Raw genomic sequence first — 25,333 nt, forward strand, 5'->3', positions numbered from 1 at the left:
GACCTCGGCCAAACAGATGACCTGACTCCCTAGGCAACCTTCATTACTCCGTTAGGCACTCGAGAAGCCCTCCCTATCAGTAACCTAATGACTGTAGGGTCCTGTTTGCGTTACAATCCCGGTGGCTGAGTACGGACCCTGATGCTCAATCTTGCGTGACGTGCCAGCCAACTGGGCCGATGGCAACGCGTCAAGCGTCGCCAGTATTAAATGCAGATGCGGATTGCGTAGGTCAAACCTACTCCGGGCAACACAGCCCGGCGGTGTCGGCAGAGAAAGGGAAGATCCCGGCCATCGCCGGCGCTACGGCGGCGCTGTTGGTTCGGAGAACCTTCTGAACTGGGCGAGGCCGTCTACAAGAACGGGGGACTTCCTAGTTTGCCATCCTCCGGGCCAAACCAAGCCACCCCGTGCTCGAAATGAACGGTTTTCTGATGCTTGTCTTCGGTTTGCATGAGAGCGATCATCGAGTCGTCTTATAGGGTCTGGTCACTCACCCCTTTGCGAACCTACTCACCCCAACCAAACCCACCAGAGCATAACCGCCAGCAAAACCCGTCTCGAACTCCCCATCAAACCACCTCTCAACATCCCAACATGGGTGTCTCCTCCGCTGTACGCGTTCCCATCACCTCCCCCCACCGTCCCAGCCAACCCCGTCCTCACCAACCCGCACACAACCAGTGGAACAGGCTAGTCTCCAGCCTCAACCGCTTCTTCACCCACATGACCAACCCCACAGCAACAGGTGAGCAAACCCTCAACCCCCGCCCCACGCACCCCCTTTATACCCCGAAAACACCCCAGCCCCAAACCCAACAACGCACTATACCAACTAAGTCCTCCCCCCGCCTCTCCAGCACCCACACTCACAACCACCAAGACCACCACCAAGACCACCAAGTCCCCCACCAACGCCCCTTCCTCCTCTTCTCCTTCTTCTTCTTCTAAACACGGTAACACATCCGCCGGGCACACCTACACCAAACTGCCGTCCAGTCTGCCGGGGACGAGGAAGACGAACCCAAGGGCGGTGACGGTGGAGGATGGGGATGAGGTTGGGGATGAGGTTGATCTGGAGGCGCAGCGGCCGGTGCTGGTGAGGGAGTGGTGGGGTAGATGAGTGGGAGTTAGTGAGTAAGAGGGGGGGGGGGGGTGAGAAGGGGGTGAGGGAGGGAGGGAGTAGGGGGTGAGTGAGTAGGGGGTGAGTGAGGGAGGGAGGGAGTGAGAAAGGGAGTGAGGAGGGGGTGAGTGAGTGAGTAGGGGGGTAGGGGGTAGGTGGGGTGGATGGGGGTGAGGATGGGGGTGAGGATGGGAACGGGTGATAGGTGGTGGGTGGTGTTTGTTGTTGTGATGGGAGAGGTGTGAGGTTAAGTGGGGAGGAAGTCCCGGCCTCTATTCATACGGCTGGACGGTGGTGAGAAGGATTGGTTGTTGACGTTGTTGGGCGTATGGGCTTACTTGGATATGGGTTAGACTTAGACAGGGACGCGATAGATTGGGTTTACGGGAAAATAGAGATATATCATGGCCGCTGGGCCATCATCACTCATCACCCATCACCCATCACCCAATGTTTGGGGGTTGGCGACGAGGTTGTGTTGCAGACTGCCTAGTCTAGGTAGTCTCTTACTTATTCCACTGATGCCATCGGCCCTTGGCTCAGACTCGGTAAAGCACACTGTCAAGTGTATGAACAAAGGAGGAAAGGTGTAGAACTATCTCGACTAATAGCTATGCACACGACTCCGTTCAAAGGCCTTGAAGGGTTGAAAACTCCCATCTCCCGTCGCCATTGTTTTCAATATATGTTCTGCCACTGCTGCTGCCAATATTATCAGTTTGTCCTCGTTCCGTAAGGAGTTCCGTAAACGTCTCGGGCAGGTCAAGATAGCCTCCCAGGAACAATGTACCCAGCGAGGTGGAGCCCTCAATCATGGTCAAAAACAGACTCACGATATATCGGATAGGTATCGTCGGCAGGTTGGCTTCCAAGCAACGCCTGTTTGGCAGCATAATTAGCATGATAGCATACATCTAATAGACCGTCCACGTGGCTTTCTGCGAGGGCCCTCGGTATAACACGCTCAGACATCGCCGCGCTTGTTCAAAAGGAGAGATTCGGCTCGTCTATGTACAACATTGGTTCAGTGTTAAGATGCTGTAGTGATGTCAGTTGACTGATAACCCGGTAGATGAATCGACGGGGTGACCCAAGTTGTATCTCTGGTGTCAAGTCAAGCCATCCATCATTTTATGTGCTGTTTTATTGCTTATCACCCTAGTTACTACAAGATCGGGCCTTGGCCCATTTGCCACCCGCCACCTCTATCTACCGATCCTTATTCGATGTACCTTGACTACGGTAGAGGCCTATAATATACCCTATCAGCCACGTAATCGACCAAAACTCTGAAGTCAAGAAAATCAGATTCAGAGGCAATCGATAGACAGGCATCAATGGCACACTTAATTGATATGGAACAACAATCCACGATCAACTAGTCTCTCATCAAGTACTATATTATCTATGCAAGAAATCTGTTGCATCCCAGCGACGAAAAGAGTACTCTCACTTCGACTTAGGGTTAGCTGACTCTAGCTTGTACTATGGAGCTCCATTGACCCTAGTCAGGTATTCCTCAAACCTTCGATTGACACCTTGGGGTTTTCGCCTAAAAGTTGAGCGAGTCATCGGCACTGCCCGGCCAGACAGCATTAACCTGGTGTCTGAACTGAAGGCAAAGCCTGGCCTAGACTACTCCACACCCATGGAGTCGAGGCAACCGCTGTGAGGGCCAGGCAGGGACCATAGACAAGGAATATGGGTAGTATCCAACAGCTATGTGACACGGCAACAACAAGTCTGTGCTGGGTTGCTCATGGGTTCCATGCCTGGCTGCGGCTCTGCACCGGCATCACACCTGGAGCACACGTACTCGTTACTAAGAGGAATACGGATCACCTAGGAGCTATGGCCAACTTCTTGACACCTCTCTCTTGCTGACTCGGTAGCTGAGTTCTCGAACGACCCGTGGAACCCTGAAACCCCAGAAGGGCCCATCAGCGTCCACAGCATGTGAGCTGCAATCTCGATCACACACCATGCAATGCGTAGCACACCGCAGCTTGGCGGCCGCTTTGTTTATTATTATTATGCTGTGGGATCACAATCACAACGGCCGATTCGGCAGATGGGAGATGGGGGAGAAACCACGCACTCTCCCAACACAACACAGCCGGCCGGGGCCGGGTCTCCAACCGCGCGCGCCGTCACCCAACCCCATACGACGAAGCAGCTCGCTATCGAGGGGAGGGGGAGACAGCACATCTGGGCCATCTCCGTTGTTCTGCCGTGGGCCAACCAGATGGGCCGGGATCGGGAGCAGGCCTCTGAGTGGCCGGATCTGCTCTCTCACCGCCAGATCCGAGTCCCTTCACAGCTCCGAGTCCGATCCAATCGAGGGCCCAGAGCCGGCAACGGGAAGGCGGCTTGGGGAGATGGGGTAGGCAAGGTAGGGAGGGGCATGCGGCCTGGTGGCCCAAATAATCCCCCGGCGCCACTCAGCGCATGGTAGCGCCTGGTTAATCCCGGGGCGCAAAACCCGTCGGCGAGTGGGTATCGATGACGGGTAGTTCTTTGCACGGAGCTGGCCGTTGGTATGGCCACTACGAAGTACATACACTAGGAGCTAGGCAAGAAGGCAGACATGCAGATATCTTCGAGGCTCGGCAGAGCGGTGGTGCTGGTGCCGTGGCCCAAGCTGGCGCTAATGCAAGCACTTAAAGCACTCACCTGCATCGGGCCCACCGTAGAGATGGCATTGACAGGTTGACTGGACCTTAGAGCCATCGTCCAAAGATCGGGAGGGCCTGGGGGCCTTGGGGGAACAGTGGGGATGCCGATGGAGGGACTGTCAGCCTGGAAACATGGCACCTTGGGCGGCGGTCGATCCGGTCCTGTCGTTTCTGTCCTCTTCGAAGGCACTCAACTCACCACACAACCCACACTCATCAAAGTAGATCCTCGGCGGCGCCATGATGTGGGCGACGAGTCGGCGCGCGCGCCACAGGGTGGGTGCCATCGGCCGAGGGATGGCGAACCTGGAGGATCAGCAGCTGGGCGAGGGCAGACAAAGGTGCGTCATCCATTTCCGGCCAGGCCAATAGGCGTGCCTACAAAGGGTGCCATCGTCGGGAACGCCATCATCCATCACGGCGAGCGGCGGGCACAGACGACGATGCCTGGCTCTCGATCCAAGCTCGCGAGGCTAGACCGTCACCGAGGGACAGGAACCGGGCCGTCCGAGGTGGCCTCCCAGAGTGCCGGCACGCCACCCTCTGCTGATCACATGGGCAAACTTGGTAATCTTCCCGTGGTGATGGTGGTGATGGACAATGAAGGGCAAACTTGCTCGGAGTCGACCCCGAGATCTGCCGGCCTCCGCCTCTTTGGTGATGAGCCCGAGGGCGGCTGGGGCACGGCAGAGGGAGGCAACCTGGCAACCCAGGCAAACACGGTGTAGAATCAGACTGACTCTTATCAAGTACGAATACTTCCGAGGGAAATGACTGAGGAATCGGCCGATGTGTATTTTCAAGGTGAAAGAGAGGCAACGCTCCGATGACAAAGGAGGAAACGTCTGGTTGCGGATTTGGAGATGACTCGCAGGGCCTTGAAGTCAGATGAGCCGGAAGCAGCAAAGAATCCGGTCGTGAATTCATCATCAGGGACTCAAAGAGAGACTTCCAGAAGCCGAGTCCCGAAGTCCGTCCCGTCCCATGCTCGAGCCATGTTACCATTTCCATGCCCGAAATGGGGACCAGCTGAAAAGCAAGTGGCTTTTCTCACGCAACAGGGTTTCTGAGCTTGTTGGGCTGAGAGTGAGGGGTGAGGAGAAATGCAGGAAACCACCGAAAGCGGGGTTCTAGAGAGTTCTAACTACAAGGGCGCTAGTGTACGAAGGACTGTGTTCACTTCAGAGACAAGCGGAAGCCTGAGAAAGTAAAGTGGAGCAAAGAAACAGTCAATATTATGCACGGGCCAATTACCTGAGAGGCTGACGGGCGCCCAACTGCAGGTGGAGAAATTGGGGGATGAGGGGGATGGGGAAGAGGGAAATGCAGAAACCGAAGAGGAAAAAAAAAGCAAGAGCAAATTCCGATCGAAAACGTGAGCGACACGCCGCCGCCCCGCGCTCACCGGCACAACGGCGGCTGGGCACAACCGGTTTGGAGAAGGAGAGTAAATAATGTCCGTGCGTGCCAATCAAAGGGATGCCTGCATGCAAGCCTCACATTTCCCTCGTTTCTGGTTTGGCCCGCAGAGTCCCCCACATTCACTCTCCGAAGGGCCAACCAGGGCCTCAATATTCGATAGACGCACGTCCATTCGATGCGATGCAACCCGCCTTCGTTCCAGGCTGACTGCGAATGCAAAGTCACCTTGCAATCTTGCGTTCCATGAAGACGAAACATGAGACTTGATGAATGAGACCTGAACGAGGAGAAGAGCCGAGAGTTGTCACAATAAACAAAACGCCAAACACCAAACTAGCGTAAATCCACACTCCCCAAAAACACCGACCATCGCCCAACAAGTGAGACATACACAGTTCAAGTAGCATACTAGGGAGGTCGTTAGCTCCCATTCACAAGAAGCAATAACTGGGTATCATTCACCAACGGGCGGGCAGGGCTAAGCAAGCACGGGGCACACACCCCCAACCCCCCCGCTCAAGCCGTCAAGCATTGAAAGTAGGGCTGCATGCATCAAATCGCGAAACACAACAGTCGCAAGTCAGTCAACACCACCGCAAATAATACATACACAGTCAATAAAAAAACACCACCACCAAAAAGCGAGGCGACGTGGCGCCGCTCCCCAGCAACCAATCACCAATCACCAATCACCACTCACCCAATCACCAATCAGCCCCCCGCCCGTCCCCATCCCCCCTCGCAGCCCTCGCAGCCCCCTCACAGACTTCCTAACCAACCACCGCATCCCGTTCCCTCATTCTGTTCTCCGCCCGGCCCTGCCTACTATGTACATACCTGCAGCGGGCGGGAGAAACGGGGCAACATTGCGGCTTTGGGCAACCACACCAGTCCCACCCAAACCAACGTAACGGGCGGTGGCAGGGGGATGATGGGGGGGGGGGGGCGCAACGCACGACTGCGGCGCGAAGGGAGAAGCGGGGGGAGGGAAGGGGGCAGGGGTGGTGATGGTATGGGTTGGTTGGTTGGGTTGGTTGGTGAGTGAGTTGGGAGCTGCACGTCAATTCCGAGGATGTCACTCACACACTCACACTCGTCGTTCACACGCGCTAGAAGCCTTGCTGGGGATGGATAGGCAGATAGGCAGGCAGGCGGTGGTGGTGGAGGTGGTGGTGGGATTTTTTTTTTTTAATTCCCAGATTTCCAGAATGGCACTTTCGATGATGCCGGGTTCCCCCCCCCTTCCCCCTTCCTTGGCAGGTCGCAGTTGGACTCGCTTTCGCTGAAATGTGAGTTGCCAGTGCTACTGTACATCGTTGGTCTTACATAGTTAGCGCCAGGAGTGGCAAAGGAAGGATTGGCGATCCAGAAAGAACAAGCAAGCAAGCAAGCAAGCAAGCAAGCAAGCAAGCAAGCAGGCAGACAAGGGGCAAGCAAGCATTGGGATCCGCGAGAAGAACGGGGCCGCTTCCTTCAATGATTCCGGGGGGCGGCCAAGCCCATCATCAGCATGGCGGATCCGTCACGTGGAGGGCCGGGAACGGGTTGCTTTCCCTTTGTTGTTGACGATTTGCCGTTTTGGCTGCTCTGGCCCGCCCTATGGAACATGGCGTTGGCGGCGGCGACGGCGGGTTGGCATCAAAGCGAGTTAGCTAAACCGAGTCTAGACTCGGCGGGTTTGGATCACATCATCATTCCCAAAAGTCCCGAGAAAGAGGCCGGGTTGGTTTACTGTGTCACCACCACCCAAGTAAGTCAAGTGTGAAACTGAGTCAAGTTCAGAGTGATATGTCTCTCTTGCGAGCATTCCATCGTATTGTATTTGTCTTGCCAGTCAGGTATTACCCAGTGATCTAGCTAGTTATCCCATCAACAGCTTCCCACCCATAAAGGCAGGGAAAGATCTATCGAGGTTCAGGCTACCGCCCTCTTTCCTGTCCAGAAAAACGTAATCAGTTCTTGCGGCCGGCGACACTGCGCCCACGCTCGCAATGGGTTATTGACCCAGGGGTAATGTCTAACAAGTAAATGTTCATCTTCATATCCCATGTCCCACATTTTCCGCCGCCCTCCCAACCAAAAACAACACAAGACCGGGGGTATTAAAAAAAGATGTTGAGCTGCGAAAGAAACGACGACGCAACCGACCCTGGTCCAGGAAACTCCTGTATTCCCCCCCCCCAACCTGTCCCCCCCAGCGCCGAAGATATGCTCCCAAACCATTCCGAGCGCCTTGGCGTAACAAAGGGAAGAAACTAAAGAAATAGAACAGAATAAAAAAAAATACAGAATTTGGTTTTAAAAATATGGACAAGAGAAGATCCGTCCTCCGGAGACCGTGGCGTGATCCAGATGGCTCCGCGTTAAGGGTCCTCGGGTGTCGGATAGGAATAAAACAGAACCTTGCGCAAGCATTAAATTCATACTTTGGTTTTGTTGCAATGACGTCCCGCCTTGGGGAGTCAGATAGGTGAAACGTTTCTTCGTCGTGGCCCTTTGGGCTTGGCTGTGAGGACTTCCGTTGATTAAAAAATGGGTGATCCAACACGGCCGACGTGTGATTTGATTGTTTGTTGTTGTTTGTCGGCGGTCGAGCTGATCCAGCGACCGGCGCGGACATTCCATCCCCGAAACAGGAACGGCAGGCAATCCAGGGTTGAGGGCATGATTCAACAAAAGAGGAGCGCCGCCCATCATCTTGGGGAAGAATGGGGAGAAGGCTTGAGAGCTTAGTAGCACCCCTGCATGTGGAACAGCGGAAGAACCTGCTGGTGAAACGGAACCGGATGGTGTAGCTGTGGCATCAGCGGCGTCGGCTGCGCATACCTCAAGACATCGCAGACATATTGATGCAGCGGGAACTTGGAGGGCGGTGCGCAGGCCTGGACGGGCATGGGCATGCCTTGGGCTGGGTGCGGGCCGGCCATGGGGTGGTAGGGGTGCATGTACTCCTGCGGCGGGAGGTGATGGTGCTGCTGGAACGGCATCATCCTCGGCTCCTCAGCTTCGTAGATGGCCGGCTCTACCGGTGGTGCTTGTGCCTGGGGTGGGGGCGTCTTGGCCTCCGGCATGTCCTCAAGGAAGTCGTCCTCTTCCAGGTCGTCGACACTGGGGCAGGTCGAGGTGAGAGATCCTTCTTCGTCGGACGAGCACGAGTCTCCATCCGAAGAGGTGGGCGAGAGTGGCGCATCGTGCTCGTAGTCGTACTCGTCGTCCATAGTGGATTCCTCGCAAACGTAAGTGGTCTGGCCCGGCGATGCAGGCTGTGTGGGCAGCTGGGCTGTCGAGTTTTCGGTGAACCGGGAGCAGGCAGAGATCCGAGCGCGCAGCTCAGGAAGAGTGATCCTCTCATCCGGGTTCCGGGTAAAGATCCTTCCCAGTATGTCGTTCAGTTCATCCGACACTGGGAGGATGGTCTTCAAGAAGTCCCGGCTTTTGGTGTAAGCACCATAAGTGGAGTCCTCGTAGGATGCCTGCTTCCATGGGTTGCGTCCACAGGTGAGGTTCACCAGGATGACTCCCAAGCTCCAAACATCGTTTGGTGCGCAGTAGTAAAACGGCCTCCTTGATGAGGGGTCCAGACATTCTAAAAGAGAGGAAAAAGAGAAAGAGTCAGTTGGTGTCGAAGGGGGGAAAAGAAAGGAAATGCAAGTCGCATGGGTTGTTTTCTCCTGGGGCCGGATAGGAAAGAAAAGAGAGGAGGGGGGTGAAGAGATGAGCGCAGCAGATGTTGATGAAAGACCTACCTGGAGACATGTAAAAAGTGGAGCCGCAACCGTACTCCTCGGATCGCTCAGAGGACGTAGCAAGGCCGAAGTCTGCCAGCTTGACAGTCTCGCCCTGGTCCGAGACGAGCACGTTCTCCGGCTTCAGGTCCCGGTGGTAGATGCCCAGGCTGTGACAGTGTCCCACGGCATCCAGGATCTGGAGGAAGACCTTCTTGGCCAGCTCGTCCTTACCCACATACTGCCCGCGCTCGGTGATGTTATAAAACAGATCACCCTCGGGGCAGTACTCCAAGATAACGTAAATGCAGTCCGGGTAGTCGATGATCTTCAGGATAGAGACCACATTGCGGTGACTGGACGCGGTGTAGTGCAGCTTGATCTCCTGGGTCTGGAAGGTGACTTGGCGGCGGTCCAGTGGTGTCCCATCCGGGTTGAACTTGCTCAGGCACTTGACGGCATAGCGGACGCTGGACTTGGTGTCGACGGCCGAGTAGACCACGCCGTACGCGCCAGTGCCCACGATGCCCGTCAGCTGGAGCGAGCTGGTGATGAATCTTCCTAACCTCTCCTCAGGGGCCGCCGGGGCGAAGCGATATGTTGAGATGGGGTGGCCGAAAGCTGGCGAGGCTGGTGGAGTGGGGTAGCCGAACACTGGAACATGCTGCATGATCTAGCCCTTTGCTTTCTTCCTGTCGATGGATTCCTTGGGTTTGGGATTGGAAGTTCCGGGTTCCAGAAGGGGGCGGAGAGAGAGAAAGAGACAAGATAGACAGAGAGACAAGAGGAAACGGAAGTAGACGAAAAGCAGGAAACGGATCCTTGGCAAAGGCCCGACGGATTGGCAATGTCCTCGAAAACCAAAAAAAGGGCCGGTTTAGTCCTTTGTCCCTCTGGGCTGGGCTGGGCTGGGCTCGGAAGTTCCTGGGCTGTGAGAGAGAGTCTTCTCTCTTGATAGGGGCGGGTCCGAGTCCTAGGTTCGCAAAAGGTGACCTCGAGTGAACGGGTCAAGCCAGCTTTGGTGAGACGGTATGGTTGGGTGTCAACGGGGAGAGAGCGGGGGTTCCACAGTTGATTAGAGGCGGTGTGTTGTGGTGAAGCGGTAAGGAGGCGACGACTTCTTTGACGTGGTAGGGTTCCCACAAGCAACTGGCGAGAAGGAAGACCAGATGCGATAGAAGACCCAAGAGGGAAGAGGGAAAAGGACGGTTTTGAAGGAGTGTCGAGAAAAAGGGCGGTCGGCGATGGGAGTGAGGCGTCAGTGATGCAGGCTGGAAGATCGTTGTTATGTCTCGACGGCATGACTGGCCAGGTCCACCACCGCCCCGTTCCCCAGGAGCCTTCCCTCCCCCCCTTGCCCGATGCCTCGAATTGCGTGGTTTCCCTGCTACTGTGGCTTGATTGGCTTCGAAAGGCCCATGTCAGACGGGCCCAGTCTTGGATACGCCTCTTCATTGCCCAGGGGCGGGAGCATGGGTGGCCGCCCCTCGGCGGGCCGGGGGTACGTACCCCCTTCCTGGCTTCACCGGCACAGGCCAGCACATCCTTGTGCTGAGACCATGGGAACCGCAATGCGCCATCCTATTCTTAATCTTGGGTGCGCGGCGCTAGCTCGGAAGGAACATGGTGTGGATGTAAACAGATGGTGTGGCGGGACCCTGGTACCCTTGGCGGTCCTGCGACTGGCCCCGACGGCCAAGAACAGGCTTCGCGCTAACGAACGGCCAGAGCAATGCCAGAGCAATGTGTGATTACGAGACTAGGCCCTAAGTTGACACATGCCCGCCCAGTCACAGAGCGGCTTGTGTGTCACTGCCCCCTTGACACGCCCCCCCCCCCCACCACATGCCGTTGGGATTCTAGCCAAGCAGCGGGCAGGACTTCGGTTGCTTCGGTCTGGCGGGAGGGGTGAGTCAAGCAGCAACACAAAGGAGAGAGTGGTGGTGTGGTGGGCTGATGATGTCGGGCAAATGCAAGCGAGCCCCCGTGACAAGCAGCCCAGCTCCTTTGCCCTCGCTGCCGTTTGGCAAGCACTGGCAAAGCCGAAAGTGCTCATTGAAGCGACGGGCAACGGCTGGCGCCGGCGAAACATGCTCGGGGGCGGGCATAATGACTATGACGGGAGGGGCGAGGTTCGTGAGTCGGGTGTGTGTCCACACGCGTGTCCACGTATGTACACTTCTCCGGTCCACAAGCCAGCTTCCGGGGGGTTCTGTGATTTCTTTCACTCGGACGAGGACCCGCTCTTGTTGGAGTTATGTGAATGTGTACCGCAGTATGTGGCACGACGGGCGAGAGAGGCTCCAGGGCTCCAGGGTTCCCGGTAGTTAGGTACATAGTTACAAAGTCCCGCATGGCTCGTTGTGTTGTTGACACGGTTTGACGGTCCAGCGGCCGGGGTGCAGAGTCCGAAACCGACTGACTCTCTTGGTGTTGTGGGATGTTTGAGCCAGACCCTCGCGGCTTGTCAGAGATCAGAGACTGCATGGATGGGCTGCCACACCTCGGGTCTGGGAGGTGATTCATCAGGCGCACCCATGAGCTGTTTGTTTCTGCAATTGCATGCATCGGTGCAAGAAGTGGGCCGGCTGATCGCAGCCGACCTCGGGAGGAAACGATGGGTGTGGGTGACGAGCGCGAGGGAACCGACCGCTGAGCCGCTGGCTGTGGATGGGAGGGAGGGGGCAAGGCCTGTTCGTCTGGAACCCGCCTGGAACCCGCTTGGGGCCCGTGTTCCTTGAGGCAACCCTCACACCAACAATCTAGAAAAAGTACGGCAGTCAGCAGTGCAACGAAACCTGCATGGTGGCGGGGCAAACCGATCCAAGCGATGCAAAACCTGGATGCTTTGATCAATCCCATGGCCCGCCTGCGTGTCCGCCCAGCCGCCGTTGACGAAGCATGCGAGGGACGCGAAGCAAGCGGGCTCGCGGGCAATGCTCCGAGCCACACAAGAAGATCGATCTGACCCCATCTGTCCATCACCATGATTGCTTGCCGATGGTAACTGTCGTCAAACCTTGAAATGCCAAGGCGGTCATCGAAATTGAAATTAGTGGAAACGGGGGCACCTGGCTGTGGAACCACCCAAACTCATCAAGCCCGAGAGTCAAGCGAGCTTGGGGATCGGCTTAGCGCTGATGGGATGTCCCCGATACCGTGGCTGCGTGGCTCGTGGCAACTGAGGGCTAAAACTTCACTCGGCGCCTGAGGCAAACAGGAAGCACAGACAGGCACAGGGACAAGGCACGCAAGCTAATCCCTGTTTCCATCGCGAGCCCATCAGGTCTGGCCTCGGTCCCAAATTCTAGTGGATTTGCCCTTCGCTTAGGGGAAACGGTAGCATTCAGACATAATTCCATGACTCTTGCTTATCTATCAATACCTATCTATCAATAATTAAAACAAAATCATCCATAAATACATAGATAGGTAGGGACCTATGAAGCTTGAAATTACATGTCACAGGTGAATATGGTATGGGAGACAACAACGGATAGATGCTAGATGGGTACGAGAAAGACATACAAAAACACATACGTTGACGTAGTTGAGTCAAATCGAGTGTACTGTGTACCCTAACCCGCATTTAATGGAGGTCAGAACTAAGGACATTTACGACTTCAATACTTTTCCTTTAGTGATAGTCCAGTCGGCAACGGTATTGGCCACAGCTTGATACAAGACGCGCCCTGGAATCAATGCCAGCGTCCCAAGTGTTCAGACAAGTACTGAGACTCGCACATCTATGACAATACAAGGTATAATTGCTGTCCCGCAATTGCGACGCCGTTTTTGTGATAGTTGCTCAGAGGTCCCAGGTTCGAACCAGACTCCGACCCTTGCCTGGGACGTTTTTTCGGGAGCGTCCATGATATAGAAACCCTTGGCTGGAGGAGAAAACAGGAGCAGGAGACTGACAATACAAGGTGCAATTGGTGTCCCGCAATTAGATTATGACGTCGTTTTTGAGACAACATCCAATGGATAATTAATCCTCCTTCGGTTTCTATATCGTCTATATTTTGCTACCACCTTGGTAGGTACATACAAATATGCCTTCACTTATGTTATATGTTTCATATGTGCATGCGCATGTATAGTCATGACAACACCCCATAGCTAGCAGCTTGTGTGTGGCACAGGACTGGCGGAAGTGCTGTGAATGGGTGTGATTGGATGATTGATGATATCAATACTTACCAGGTATCCTCAAGCTGTCATTCAAGCGGCCCGGGCAGCATTTGCAGTACGATGAACGGCCGATATCTCTCCCTCTTCCCCGTACAACACACCCACATCAACACAGATTAAGCATCTCACAACCTAGTCAGCAACGCCGGACGACCGGCCAGCAACCAACATGAAGAGCCCACAGTGAGATGGCCGGCCACGGCGGGCGGCCGCAGTTCGCCTGTTCGCGCCCGTTCGTTGCCCCGGGGACCGGGCGAGCGAGCGAGCAACACGCCCCAAACTTAAGCCCAAGCGGCGGGGAGGCCATGGACTGTAGGCCAACCCCCTCAGCTGGACACATTGTGCGCGCCTGTGTTTCGTCGATCACAGATCAGAACCTGCTCGGCAAGATACCCACTTGCCACCTATCCCGCCCCCAATGATCCCATCTCCCATCTCACAACCCAACCCAACCCCTCGGGGCCGATGCCCGTGTGAGGTCGCCTCCCTCCGGTTGCCCGCCGCCTCGTCAAACATAACAACCCCAAGTACAAACCAATCGGCCGACCGATCGACCGACCGACCGGCTGGCTAACTGGTGGCTAACAACGTAACAGACCTACCGTCGTACAGGGCGCCGCCATTTGTTTGTTTGTTGTTTTCTTGTCTTGCCCGTGCCACAGGACGGGGAGATGCGGCGGGCGTGCGGCGGGCGGCTGGCCTTCCACCAGCCCCCAAGTGACCCCAACCACCAACCACCACTCATCGCCTTTAACATATCTGCCGTGTAGCCTTATTCACACGGCTGGTGAGGCAGGTGGGCAGGCAGGCAGGAAGCCAGGGAACCAACCAGCCCCAAGCTCAACGATCCGATCTTACATACAGAGATCTTACGCACTGGCCACCGTTCGCGGCGGCCACCTGACCTAACCTAAGCGCGCGCGCGGCCGGGCGGCCGATCGGGACGAACTGAGAAAGAGAGGTTGGGATTGGGGTTGGGATCCAGGTAGATGGATCCAGCCATGGATGGATCAGTCATGGACGCCCGTGCAGGGAAACAACATGAAAGCGGAGGCGGCGCAGCTGCGGCGCGGCGAGAGGCAGAACTGCAAACCCACCCCCCCCGCCGCCGGCCGGCATGGGATTTCTTGTTCAACCGGATCCCGGCGTGTGTTGCGTCCACGGTGCGCTTGAGCCACCCGGGTGCATAAACCCGCCTGTCGCCTGGCACGGTCGGTTCGTTGCGTGCGTGTGTGTGTGTGTGCAGTGCAGTGCAGTGTAGAAAAAGGGGATGAGTGGATGGATGGATGGATGGATGGATTCTGGGTTGGGGGTGTTGATGGGGAGAGCTTCGTGTTCCTCCCTGCGGCGTCACCTCTCTTGCACGGGTATCAATCACCAGACAGGGGGGGGAGGGGATTATTCGTCCGATGGCATCGGGATCAGGGACACGCCTGAATAAGCAAGGGGGGAAACATTGGAGGAGCCGGAGGGAAGTTGCACCACAGCCCCCAATCATCAACCACTCAATCACCGCTCGCATCGGTTTTCGTGGAGTGCGATTTGATATTAGGGCTGACTGGCGCCGTCCGTCCCGGTAACAGCAACCGCCGGGAACATGTTGCTGGACGGGGGTCACCTGCATCGCATCATCTATGTGAGGGCGGCAAAGGAGTTGGTATGTATGGTATGTACATACATCATCCACTGCATCCAACCATCGTGCAGGGAAACGCCACCAACAAGCATGATATCTTGGGCGAGATGCAAAACAAACCACAGCGTACACCCCCCGAGGTGGACTCCAATGGGGAGGGAGTACAGACCCCGAATAGCCTGTACACACATAGTGGCAGGCAGGCGGGGAACGGGTGAATGCATCATCGTCACAGAAACCGGCAAACAGCAGAAAGAGGGCAACACCGGTGTGTAGCAACAGTGACGATGAAAGGCACAGCAATGCCGAAGCAGAAAACGAGGCCGCCAAAACACGTATTATTTCCATATCAGGCTATCTAGGCAGTGATGACACTGCTGGGTACGTAGGATCTTCCAAACGCCGCAGGTCCCACAATACAAACTTCTGCCGTGGATGACGCTGTGAGGTAAGACGAAATAGATGTGCACGACTCATCTCTAGGTATCCCATATCGTCATCATTTCTCCCAATGTACCGAGCCAACCCGTCAAGCCGCCCATAATTCCAACACCATGCCATGCGCCTCCTCATCCCGGACGCCACCTTCACCCAACCGCGACAACGCCGTCCCAAAGCCCGCCCTCAGCCCGCATGCGCTAAACGAAACCCGTTTCTGGTACCCGAAAATAACCCGAGCGGGGCCACCACCGCTCGCCCTTACCGCCCATGAACATGCACCCGATGGGTAAAGAACGGATGTTTGAGGGCCTCGGCAGGCGTGAGGCGCTTATCCGGGTTCAGCGTCAAGCACCGCTCGAGCAGGTCGACAAAGTGGTTGAGCTCCCTGCTCTCGGCGTCATCCATGCCCGCAGACGCGGCCAGGAGGCGCGTACGCAAGTCCCGCGTCGGCTTAACGCTGGCGAGGGTGCGGATGTTTGTCTGTGGCGGGTAGTCAGTTAGTAAGGCAGACCTTATTCTCGTCATGTTATGCATATGCGGAAGAGCGGGTAATTATGGAACGGGGTTTTGAATGGAAGCACGTTCCCACGGCGACAAGATAGCGCAGGACAGGACAGGACAGGACAGGACAGGACAGGAATAGGAGCGGGAATTGAGGCCGGTGAAGGGCCGCTGCAGAACGCCATTCGAGCATCTGTGGTTTCCAACTGGACTGCTGTAACCTCGCCTGGGCCACGATGATGCGCGCCAGCAGTTTGAGGGGTGCATCTCCTGTTGCACAACGATGCAGGCCTGGGGGAGGCGGGCGCGTCATGGAGACCGCCCGTTGACCGGGAGGGGCCCATGCGGCCGCGGCAGAGTAGCGCGCGGCACAGCATTGCATCTTGGCTGCCGCCCGGCTGGGAAAAATAGACTCGGGAATCGAACATCCGATGAAACGATAGAACGACCCGAGAATAGTTTCAAGCAAGGGGAGTGGGAGTGGGGGTGGCAGTTTGTGAAAGGGAAATGTAGGTTAAGGAATGTTGAAACTCACCTTGCCCAAAATCTTGTCTCGTTCCACGCTGATGAAGTTGCCCACCTCGTCAAAGTGGTTGTGTGCAAGTTCGCCGCGCCGGTAGAGCTTTGCACTCAGCTTGCCCCGGATCTCCATGATGTTCTTGAGCATCTGGTTGTTGTTCTCGCCCGTAAAAAGGATTTTGCCGGTGTAGAGCTCATACAACGTGCAGCCAATGGACCACATGTCGACGGCATAATCGAACGGCACACCGAGAATGATCTCTGGCGCACGGTAAAACCGACTGACAAGGTACGGCATGGGTTCGGTTGCCGCCGTCGCAGCGTCAGAACGGTCGATCGCTGTGCCCAGATCGCAGATCTTAAGCATGTTGCGTGCTTCGTTCACCTGGAGAACAAGTCAGCACCCGTGTCATACTGCTAGGGGCAGGATATGACCTACCAGAATATTGTCAGGCTTCAAATCGGCGTGAACGATGCTGCACTTGCGCATGTGGCCTAGCGCCAGGAAGATTTGGTAGGCGTACGCCCGCGTCGCGTTCAGGTTGATGCCGACGTTGTTGCCAAACTTCTTGAGGACCTCGCGGAGATTCATGCTCAGGTTTTCGAAAACCATGCAAAGATGCGCCTTGTACTCGAATGACCGCTCGAACCTAACGATGTGTTTCTTGTCATCCGGATCAGCCGCATTGAGCTTCTCGAGGATGTTGATCTCGGTGAAGCCTCCTTTCCGCAGTGCATCGTTGTTCCGCATGATTTTGATGGCCGCGTCCTTCTTGGTGGTGATATCGACGGCACGGGCCACCCCCGAGAACATGCCACGACCCAACGTCGTCGATACCTGATAGCGACCATCTAGCAGCTCTCCCGGCCGGATCTTGTAGTAGCCCTCTTTGTCGTCGCCCTCCAGGATACCGCCACCGCCGCCTTGCGGCGCCCGCACGTCCTGGGCTGCGTCGGGTTGGGCAGGTACTGGCGCGGCGAACTTATCGGCAAAGTCGTCTGCGAACATGTCGAAATCATCATCGTCATCTTCATCTTTCTTGGTGTCCACGTCTTCCTTCTTCTCGGGAACAGGTGCCTTTACCTCGTCCTGAGAGGCAGGACGCGGCTCACCATGCAGACCTACATTCCCATGGCGCATTTCATCTCGCCGCTCATCCTCCCGCATGTCGAGCGTGGGGTCGTAGTCAGCAGCTGAGGGGCCATCCTCATCGAGAGCTTTGGCATCACCGCGGGCATTTATGAGTGCCTGATCGTCAGCAAAGTTAAAGACCCCGGGAGACAGAGCCGCTTGGATTTCGCCGGGGGACAGGCCGGGTGATGAAGGGCCATCTGGTGTGGTTAGCAAGGAATCAACCGCGAACACTGAGGAAAGGCTTACTTGACAACGGGGTAGCACCATCAGGCCTCTGGAGCCCCGGCGTGCTCTGGCGAGTAGAAATTGGCGTGGATGCGGGCTTATCGGCGATTTGCAACGTCTGGATTGTGGGAGTTGCTGCGTCGAGGCCCCGCTTCAGAGCCGCCTCTCTCGCACGCCTCCGACGCTCAATCTCGGCCTGCACGGCAGCTTCTTCGTCTAGGGCCGTATCTGGGTCCCAGTCCATATCAGGTTCGGGAGGTGCGCTTTGAAACTTATGTCAGCCTTGTCCAATGATCGGGTGACGGGGGGTATTACCTGGTCTGTGAGATGGCAACATGGTCGATGCCTCGTTCAGCCGTAGCACCTTTATCACTTTTAGCATTTTGCGTGGAATCAGGAGCCTCCACCGGAGTGGCCCGTTTGGACAAGGAGCCATCCTGTGGGCGTCTCTCAGTAGGGGCACTGTACTTGTCTTCCCCTGACCTCAAATCGGCTCCATGGCGGCCTCCGCCTCTCTTTCCCCTGCCGTCTCCGTCGCGGGGGGACCGGCTGCGGGTCCGAGGCCGCTTGTCTTGATAGCCATCATTTCTGCGGTCACGGCCATGGCTGCGGTCATAGCCGTTAGGGCGGTGCCCTCCGGGGCGAGATAGTGGTGGTTCGCGGCTGCCATGGCGAGTGTTCGAGCGCTCGTCGTAGCGGTCCGAGCCGCGCGAGGGAGGGCGGTCTAGATCGCGGTATGGGCGGCGGTCATCACGTGAGCCGCCTTCGTAATGGACGCGGAACTGGCGTGTGTCGCGTCGGTCACGTCGGTCCTCACGAGGCCGCTTCCAGCCACGAGGTGAGCGGCTCCGTCTAGATCCGTCGGCCGAGTCTCTCGATGGCAAGTCACCCTCGGGCGTGCGCGACGGGAATCTGCCTCGATGTCTGCCGTTTCGGTCAACATCACCGTTTTGTTCAGAGCGAGGCAGGGGAGTTGCCTCTACGATTTCCCCTTCATCCGAGCTGAATGCTGAGGACGTCATTGTATGTACCGACCCGCGAGTGTACCCCCTTTTTCCGTTGTTGTCCTCGCTTATCGGTTCCCCCAGACGACACGCTGTGATCTTCCCTCGTCTCAATCTTCAAAAGATGCCCGAGCAGGACCTGTTGTGAGTGGCGGGCTTTCTTTCGTTCGAACGGTGACGGGCTGCAAAGGTCGAAAATAGCAACGGTATTCTGGGTAAGGTTGATGCTGAAGTCGATAACCAGTGGTATTGGGGTGTCGTGTCGTGCAGTGATGGTGGTGGGATGGAACAAGCCTGACTCGTTGAAACCCTGGTAGTGACGTTTGAGGCTGAAAGTTGAGAGATGCCCCAGGCCATTTGCTTAGCGCATTTGACAGGCTGCCTTGTCGGGTGGCGACCCCAGAGACAGCGCCTGCCAGCCTGCCAGCGCACTTAGGTTCCCCGGTGTTTCGCCGACTCACCGCCCAAGCCAGGCTCTCGGCTGGCATGGGCTTTGCCGCCTGGGCTTGTCTTCGTGGGGTCTCTTCGCTGACAACTTCACGCACCCGACTTTTCCATACCTTATCCTGCACCTTGCAACAGTGCACCTGCCATCCAAAGACCAATACACCAATTCCAGACTTTGTTTTCCTCAACTCACAAAATGGGTGGTCAAAGCAGAGAAGGTATGTTTTTTAGAGTTTCCATCCTACTCCACTGATACCCTGAAGATATCTGATCCGACTAACACCATCGCAACAGGCGGCAAGGCCAAGCCCCTCAAGGTGCGCATCGCAAAACGACGTTCCCCCGAAAGGGACACCCACGACGACCGTAACTAACGATGTCGTTGCGTAAAACAGGCCGCGAAGAAGCAGAAGGTGGAGCTCGATGAGGAGGACAAGGCCTTCCAAGAGAAGCAGCGTGCCTGTACGGATTCCGATCCCCCAGACAAAAAACCTCACCCTCGCTTCGAACCCAGCCTCCTAACGTAGCGAACCACACCTGCAGATGAGAAGGCCAAGAAGGATCTCGCGGCCAAGGCCGGAGGCAAGGGCCCTCTGGTAAGTCTCTGCTCTGTTCTTGCCACCATTGATTGACCATTGCTGACCCTCTTCCTTTGTAGAACACCGGTACCCAGGTACGACTCACCTTTTATTCGCCACCCTTACCCCTGACCACACACATCGCGATACTAACACACAGTGAAGGGCATCAAGAAGTCGGGCAAGAAATAAACCCCCCCCATCGGGAAGCGGGGCGTTGCGTTGTGTTGCGCGTGGCGTTGCGGTTCTTGGAGCACCCGTGCCGGTTGGTGCCGGTGCTGGTGCCTGTGCCGGTGCTGGTATCGGTGTTGGATCAGGGTTGGGATATTTTAGGGCGCATAGGGCTAGTAGACAGTGGGCAGCCTGGGTGTAGGACGACGACATGTTTGCTAGGACACGGTCTTTATAACGAGGATGATGAGGATGACGAGCTACGTTCTTTACCTGCTGCTGCTGTCTTGCTTCCGATTTACCCCTGAAATACACTGTGTGAGTTTTGCCGGCCGACGTTCCCTCCTTGCACCGCCCGACGATATCACGGTGGGGAGGTTAACTACGACCGGGGGCAAGATTGGCAAGCCTTCAGAGAATGGGAATGTGAACCCTGTTGGGGACGGAGAGCTCATGTCAGAGCCACGGGCCGGGGTTGACAAACCGTCCTGGTGAAGATGGGTATCAGCAATGTTGAGTTTAAAGGTGTGGAATCAATGCAGCGGGTCACCGTGTCTGGCGGTTTATAGCGTGTCGGTAAAAGGATGATGGTGAGTTTACGAAGGGTGACCACACGGAGAATGAAGATCGACGAGAAGGGTCCGTTGGATTAGAAGCCTGATGACATTCAAAACTTGTAGCCATTTATTTTGTCCTAGACTCCATACAACCCCCTCATCCACACAAGCAAGGTCTCCCTCCCCCCTAAGCCATCCATCCATATCAAAACCGCCTCCCCAATGTACCCACGTAGAAAAGGAGAGATCCCGCGACAAGCCAAAACCGCTCTCACGATCCAATTACAAAATTGTACATATGTACGTACCACCAACCATAGCAGTCCTCTACAATATGTCCTCTATCACAAAAAGTGTCATTGCCAGTCACCCAACCGAGATAGCCAGCCCGTGATGTACCAACAGCAAAGGGGCATATCCATGCAGCGCAACCAAACCTGCCAACGCCAAACAATGCCGCCCATGCGAGGGAAAAAATTCGCAAAGATCAAAAGAAAAGACACATCTGTGCACCGCTCCGCTCCGTTCCGTTCCCTTTCAAAGATCTGGCGCCATTTTGCTAGGTAACCCCGTGAAATCCACTCTATCTCCCTTCATCTCGCCAAATCTCCACCATCCTCACAGCAGGCGGTCTGTTAACCTCAACCCCGGTAATTGCCTCCCCCAGGCCCCCTGGTCGCCGCGCCGGGCGTCCCACTTCGGTCGCCACTCCTCCCACCGCTCCCCCGGAAGAAATCATACTGGGCCGGATCCTGGGCGGACGGCGCCCCCAGCAGCGGCGGCGACTGCACCATATCCAGGTCGTCCGTCTGCGGCAGGCCGCCATACCCGTGCGGTCCACCACCTAGCATCCCCGGCGCGCGGAGGCTGCTGCTACCGGCCAAGCCGCCGGCGGAGACGGGCGAGTGGCGGCTCGAGATGGACGGCATCGGGCCGGGGTCGAGGCTCATATCACGGTTGTGGTGTGAGTTGTACGAGCTCGGGGTTGGGGGGTAGGCGGGGGTGGACACGGCCATGCCGGCGGCGCCGGCGACGAGGTTGGTGCCGCTGTCGTTGGCGTTGGCGTACATGGGGCTGCGCGAGCGAGAGGGCGGGTCGGACACGTATAGTGACTGGCCTGGGTAGCTGTTTGCGCCTGGTGCCGCGGCCGAGGACATGTAGCCATGTGGGTAGGCTGAGCCAGCGGCGGATGACTCCGGGTATTGCGAGTACGTCCTCCTGTTGCCGGCGGCGCCAAAGCCCATCCCGCCTTGGGGTGTGCCTGGGCGGGAGTCGGAGTGGCCGCTGCCCATTGTGCCTGGAGTGCCGGGGCGGTTGATATCTGGGTGTCGGCCATACATGTCGCCGCCGCCGTGGTCCGCGGTGAACTCATCGCGGTTTTTGTAGAACTCGAAGTCTAGGCGGGACTCGGGAACGACTTCGAAGCCGGGAACGGAAGGAGAAAGCTTCCCGGCTTTGCCCGTCGACATATTGTCGAGGGCGTAGGTATCGCTATAGCCGCTGACCGTGACGGAATCGTCGTAAGTAGCATCTCGTCCATCGCTTAGTCGGCCTTGGTAGACGCTGGCGAGGAGGTTCTGCGCCTTGGCATGCACCATGGGCGTGATGAGAGGTTTGTAGAGGGCAGGGTGACCGAAGCGAGAAGCGAGCCGGTCGTTCCGCGCGCTCTGCTCTTTCACGTCGAACCCGGTCTCGGCACGCTGCTGGGCGGAATACGTCGTGGCATAGAAATGCATCTTCTTGTCAAAGGCGTGGGCGCAGTAGAACTTGAAGGCAATCATGAGAAAGGGGAGAGGAGCGACGGCATAGGCCTGGACGTGAGTCCCATCGCCGCGAACCCATACAATCAAGAAGACAACGAGGTGAGAAAGCATGGAGCCGAATAAGAAACGGTTGAACAACATGCGCCAGAACATGCCGCCGCTTTCCGTCTTGGTGACAAAGACATAGAGTAGTAGGTACTTCTTGAGTGCCACATCGATGCAAAAGTACATAGCTGCGGCGGGTAGGACAAGCGGCTGGATGGCGCTGTAGCAGAGGGCGACGGTCGAGTAGAACAAGAAGTAATTGTAGTAACTCGCGTAATCGAACGGTGGCGGGGCAGTGAGCTCGATTAGCTCGCGAGGCGTAGGGCTCGAAAACTTGCGCATGAAGAAGCTGGACAGCAGGGCCCAGAGCTGCGCCAGATCGATCGCAGCACCCAGTTGTCTCTGGAGGAGCCAGGTGACCCAGAAAGGTGAAACACCGCAGAGGGACATGAAAAGAGTCTGCCCAATGTTGGCGTCCATGAAGGCCTCCCAAGCATCGATGCCCTTCTCAGTCTTCTGAACAACGGTTGCCGTAAAAGTCCATATGGCACTAAATATGGAAAAGACGATGAGGTTGTTGAAGACGAAGAATGCATACAGCTTCGCCACGACGTGGCGCTCGCGTCCAGTCTTGGTCTGGTCGCCCGCCTTGATGGACAGACGCCGAAAGATGATGGGGAGGACGAGATAGACGAGCGACATGAGCGCCGGAGAAGCAATACCCTGGATAATGGACCAGATCCCGGGGTTCTCCTTGAGTGAGACGTCGAAGTCGTGCCAGACCTGCCCCAAGTTAGACAGGCTAACTAGAAAGATGGCGATCATGGCGTTTGGAGCAATCCAGAGAATTGTGAGAACCGCCATCCAAAGGTTGTTCCAAAGCCGTCTCGAGCTCCGGGTTGACGAATTGAGCGGCATGTTGTCCCAGATAATGTCGTTTGGCTTCGGGGCGAGCTTGATGATGGTGCCATGCGGCTTCTTCTTGCGGCAAGCGTAAGCGATGGCATGCGCCTCGGCGATGTCCGAGTAGGACGAGAACCCGTACGGCATCGAGCCCCTTTTATCCACACGTTGCCTAACGTCCTTGATCTCCAGCTCTAGGACCTTGATCCGTTGTGTGAGGTAGTCGATAGCGTCGACCTTGTGCCCTTTCGGGTAGGTGCCGTATGAGGGGTCCTTCTTGGAGGGTGGGCACTTGGGCCGCTCTGACGGGAGGTTGTGCGGGTCCTTGAGATAGATGGCCAGCACCTTCTCCAATTTCCGGACGGCCTTCTCATGCTGCTGGATGAGGTCGGGGAGGACCTTGACGTCACGAGCGACGGCAGTTCTCGCAAAGGACGAGTTCGGGGCGACGTTATCGATGATTCTGGCAATGCCTTCGTCCGAGGTAAGGGTCTTGGGGATGTCGTACAGCTAAAATCCAGTTAGCTGAGGCCCGGGAAGGCAGAAGAAGGCTAGGATTCGTACCATCAACGTGCGGGCGTGGAGGCTTTGCTGGTACTCCTCGCTCTTCATGTACAAGCGCCTCAGCTGCAAGACCTTCCTATAGTTCCACCATAGAAAGCCACACACCACAGCCGTCAACAACCAAGCGAATGTCACTGTCGCCCAATGGGAACTGGCCCACACATTCAACGGTGTGATTCTAGTCACCCACGACGCTTCCTCGGCCGCGAAGTTGACCCAGTAAATCGGGATGAGGATGGCGCAGCCAAGCAACGAGAGGACCAGGAAGATATTGCGGCACATCCTGGTAAAGCGTATAAAAAGGGCGGCATCCATGCCTACGAGGTTGATCATGTCCAGCTCTGATGTTGACCACAGCGGCACGACCCACGCAAAGACACCCTTCCCCAAGGGTGGGGGGGCATGTTTCTCATCGGCATGCTTGAGTTTCGGGGCATATACAACGCTATTGTACGGCCGGAGGAAGGAAAAGCAGATGGCGATGGCGGCTGTCACGCCCAGGGAAGAGCCCAAGGCGGCAAAGATAGCTTGTTGTTGGAGCTAGAGGCGCGTTAGTTGGTTAGCAAGAACTTGGGCAGAGGGCTAAAGGTGTGTGGCACGGGGAGTACGTACCTTGGCCTGGGAGGAGAAGGGGTCCGATAGAAGTTCCAGAAGGACCTGAGCGGGATCCTTGGGCCCAACATCGCGCTCGAGAAGGCGCCGTAGAATGTCCATGGTTTCTCTGAGTTAGGGGTTGATAATGCCCACGAAGGGCAGCAAGGACAGAGTCGTAACCAGAGAACTGGGATCCCGAGCGAGGCAATCGGAGCTCGAAAGATGGCGAAGAAGTCAGAGAGTTGAGGATGAGTCCGTTTGTTTCGTCTTTCGTTACTTTGTACGCAATTTCCCTCCTCTTGTTCACGAACCCACGCGTCAAAGGCAAAGTCGTCTTTGTACCGCAGTTGGAAGATTCCCGACCTTCTTCAAAGCGTGATCGAGGTTTCTAGATTCCTGTCGCGTGGGCTGCCAGACCTGATGCTCGAGAGAGTGACGTATGCTCCGCACGGGGGAAGATCAGCGCCAAGACTGCGAATGGTGCGTCGCTTTTAAATGACCGGCCGACGGGGTTCGAGATCGACAAGGGTAGAAGGGGGGAAGGTGGTTGTCGGTGGTTGAAGAAAACGAGTGACTGAAGAAATCGACCGTAACGAGCGGTGGTCGAAATCTCTCTATTGTTGTCTGTGAAGAATAGCGGAGGTAATCTGAAGGAGGTAGGTCGAGAATGTTGTTCTGAGGAAAAAAAAGGGTCGGGACCTGGGTAACTCAACACAGTACAGGGGACCAAGTTCTGGAATCGTGCAAGGTGCAAGGTGCAAGGTGCCGGCACAAGGTTAATGCCAAGCAACGAGCCGACGCCAAAGTTTCTGCCGTTACAACCCAGCTTCTGCATTAAAAAATAATCAAGGTCGTCAAGTTAAACGGTTTTCAAACCTGGTGCTCCGCCTCTCTCTGCCCCAGGTTTAGCTTTCAGAGGCATCCCGCCCCTGAGAATGCTGCGACCTCAACAAAGCGATGGGCACGCGATTCCATCCAATGATGCCCGACAGTGCTATTTTGGCACTGCCACTTGCTCCGGGGAAGCCGTTTCCCCGGTTGGGCGACCCACCAAACAGCCATCAGGTGGGGCAGCCGACTCACAATACGAGCTCTGGATGCACGAAATCAG

At 56.4% G+C, this 25,333-nt stretch overlaps 10 protein-coding genes across 10 annotated transcripts; 5 read left to right on the forward strand and 5 right to left on the reverse strand.

Moving 5' to 3' along the window:
- The first annotated feature begins 3,815 nt into the window (after positions 1-3,815).
- On the forward strand, positions 3,816-4,754 carry F5144DRAFT_221595 (uncharacterized protein). The gene has a single exon (XM_066783141.1). The coding sequence runs from the start codon at positions 3,900-3,902 to the stop codon at positions 4,524-4,526; it is 627 nt and encodes a 208-aa protein (XP_066642669.1). The 5' UTR covers positions 3,816-3,899; the 3' UTR covers positions 4,527-4,754.
- Positions 4,755-5,623: 869 nt separating this feature from the next.
- Positions 5,624-6,497, forward strand: F5144DRAFT_221602 (uncharacterized protein). Its single transcript, XM_066783142.1, has one exon. The coding sequence runs from the start codon at positions 5,768-5,770 to the stop codon at positions 6,263-6,265; it is 498 nt and encodes a 165-aa protein (XP_066642670.1). The 5' UTR covers positions 5,624-5,767; the 3' UTR covers positions 6,266-6,497.
- On the forward strand, positions 6,304-7,008 carry F5144DRAFT_571411 (uncharacterized protein). The gene has a single exon (XM_066788829.1). It carries the CDS (start codon positions 6,731-6,733, stop codon positions 6,983-6,985), a length of 255 nt encoding a protein of 84 aa, XP_066642671.1. The 5' UTR covers positions 6,304-6,730; the 3' UTR covers positions 6,986-7,008.
- Positions 7,009-7,059: 51 nt separating this feature from the next.
- F5144DRAFT_221667 (uncharacterized protein) lies at positions 7,060-8,041 on the reverse strand. The gene is made up of 2 exons (XM_066783144.1): positions 7,477-8,041; positions 7,060-7,385 (listed from the first exon to the last, which is right to left on the reverse strand). The coding sequence occupies exons 1-2, from the start codon at positions 7,838-7,840 to the stop codon at positions 7,135-7,137; spliced, it is 615 nt and encodes a 204-aa protein (XP_066642672.1). The 5' UTR covers positions 7,841-8,041; the 3' UTR covers positions 7,060-7,134.
- F5144DRAFT_602353 (kinase-like domain-containing protein) lies at positions 7,950-9,615 on the reverse strand (the record flags this gene model as incomplete). Its single annotated transcript, XM_066791196.1, has 2 exons — positions 7,950-8,806; positions 8,967-9,615. The coding sequence occupies 2 exons, from the start codon at positions 9,613-9,615 to the stop codon at positions 7,950-7,952; spliced, it is 1,506 nt and encodes a 501-aa protein (XP_066642673.1).
- A 1,177-nt stretch (positions 9,616-10,792) lies between these two features.
- On the reverse strand, positions 10,793-12,033 carry F5144DRAFT_221958 (uncharacterized protein). The gene has a single exon (XM_066783147.1). The coding sequence runs from the start codon at positions 11,931-11,933 to the stop codon at positions 10,998-11,000; it is 936 nt and encodes a 311-aa protein (XP_066642674.1). The 5' UTR covers positions 11,934-12,033; the 3' UTR covers positions 10,793-10,997.
- A 3,441-nt stretch (positions 12,034-15,474) lies between these two features.
- On the reverse strand, positions 15,475-18,618 carry F5144DRAFT_489959 (kinase-like domain-containing protein; the record flags this gene model as incomplete). The annotated part of the gene is made up of 5 exons (XM_066785765.1): positions 15,475-15,696; positions 16,253-16,621; positions 16,676-17,568; positions 17,618-17,859; positions 17,912-18,618. 5 exons carry the CDS (start codon positions 18,616-18,618, stop codon positions 15,475-15,477), a joined length of 2,433 nt encoding a protein of 810 aa, XP_066642675.1.
- A 625-nt stretch (positions 18,619-19,243) lies between these two features.
- On the forward strand, positions 19,244-19,817 carry F5144DRAFT_602355 (translation machinery associated TMA7; the record flags this gene model as incomplete). Its single annotated transcript, XM_066791197.1, has 6 exons — positions 19,244-19,265; positions 19,342-19,364; positions 19,443-19,509; positions 19,591-19,643; positions 19,706-19,720; positions 19,791-19,817. The coding sequence occupies 6 exons, from the start codon at positions 19,244-19,246 to the stop codon at positions 19,815-19,817; spliced, it is 207 nt and encodes a 68-aa protein (XP_066642676.1).
- On the forward strand, positions 19,810-20,435 carry F5144DRAFT_571436 (uncharacterized protein). The gene has a single exon (XM_066788830.1). The coding sequence runs from the start codon at positions 20,040-20,042 to the stop codon at positions 20,289-20,291; it is 252 nt and encodes an 83-aa protein (XP_066642677.1). The 5' UTR covers positions 19,810-20,039; the 3' UTR covers positions 20,292-20,435.
- A 522-nt stretch (positions 20,436-20,957) lies between these two features.
- On the reverse strand, positions 20,958-24,476 carry F5144DRAFT_221949 (uncharacterized protein). Its single transcript, XM_066783146.1, has 3 exons — positions 24,241-24,476; positions 23,629-24,168; positions 20,958-23,574 (listed from the first exon to the last, which is right to left on the reverse strand). Exons 1-3 carry the CDS (start codon positions 24,340-24,342, stop codon positions 20,995-20,997), a joined length of 3,222 nt encoding a protein of 1,073 aa, XP_066642678.1. The 5' UTR covers positions 24,343-24,476; the 3' UTR covers positions 20,958-20,994.
- Positions 24,477-25,333: the final 857 nt, after the last annotated feature.

Source organism: Chaetomium tenue (genome assembly GCF_020726465.1).
Source record: "Chaetomium tenue strain MPI-SDFR-AT-0079 chromosome Unknown F5144scaffold_4, whole genome shotgun sequence".
Taxonomy (NCBI): Eukaryota; Fungi; Ascomycota; class Sordariomycetes; order Sordariales; family Chaetomiaceae; genus Chaetomium; species Chaetomium tenue.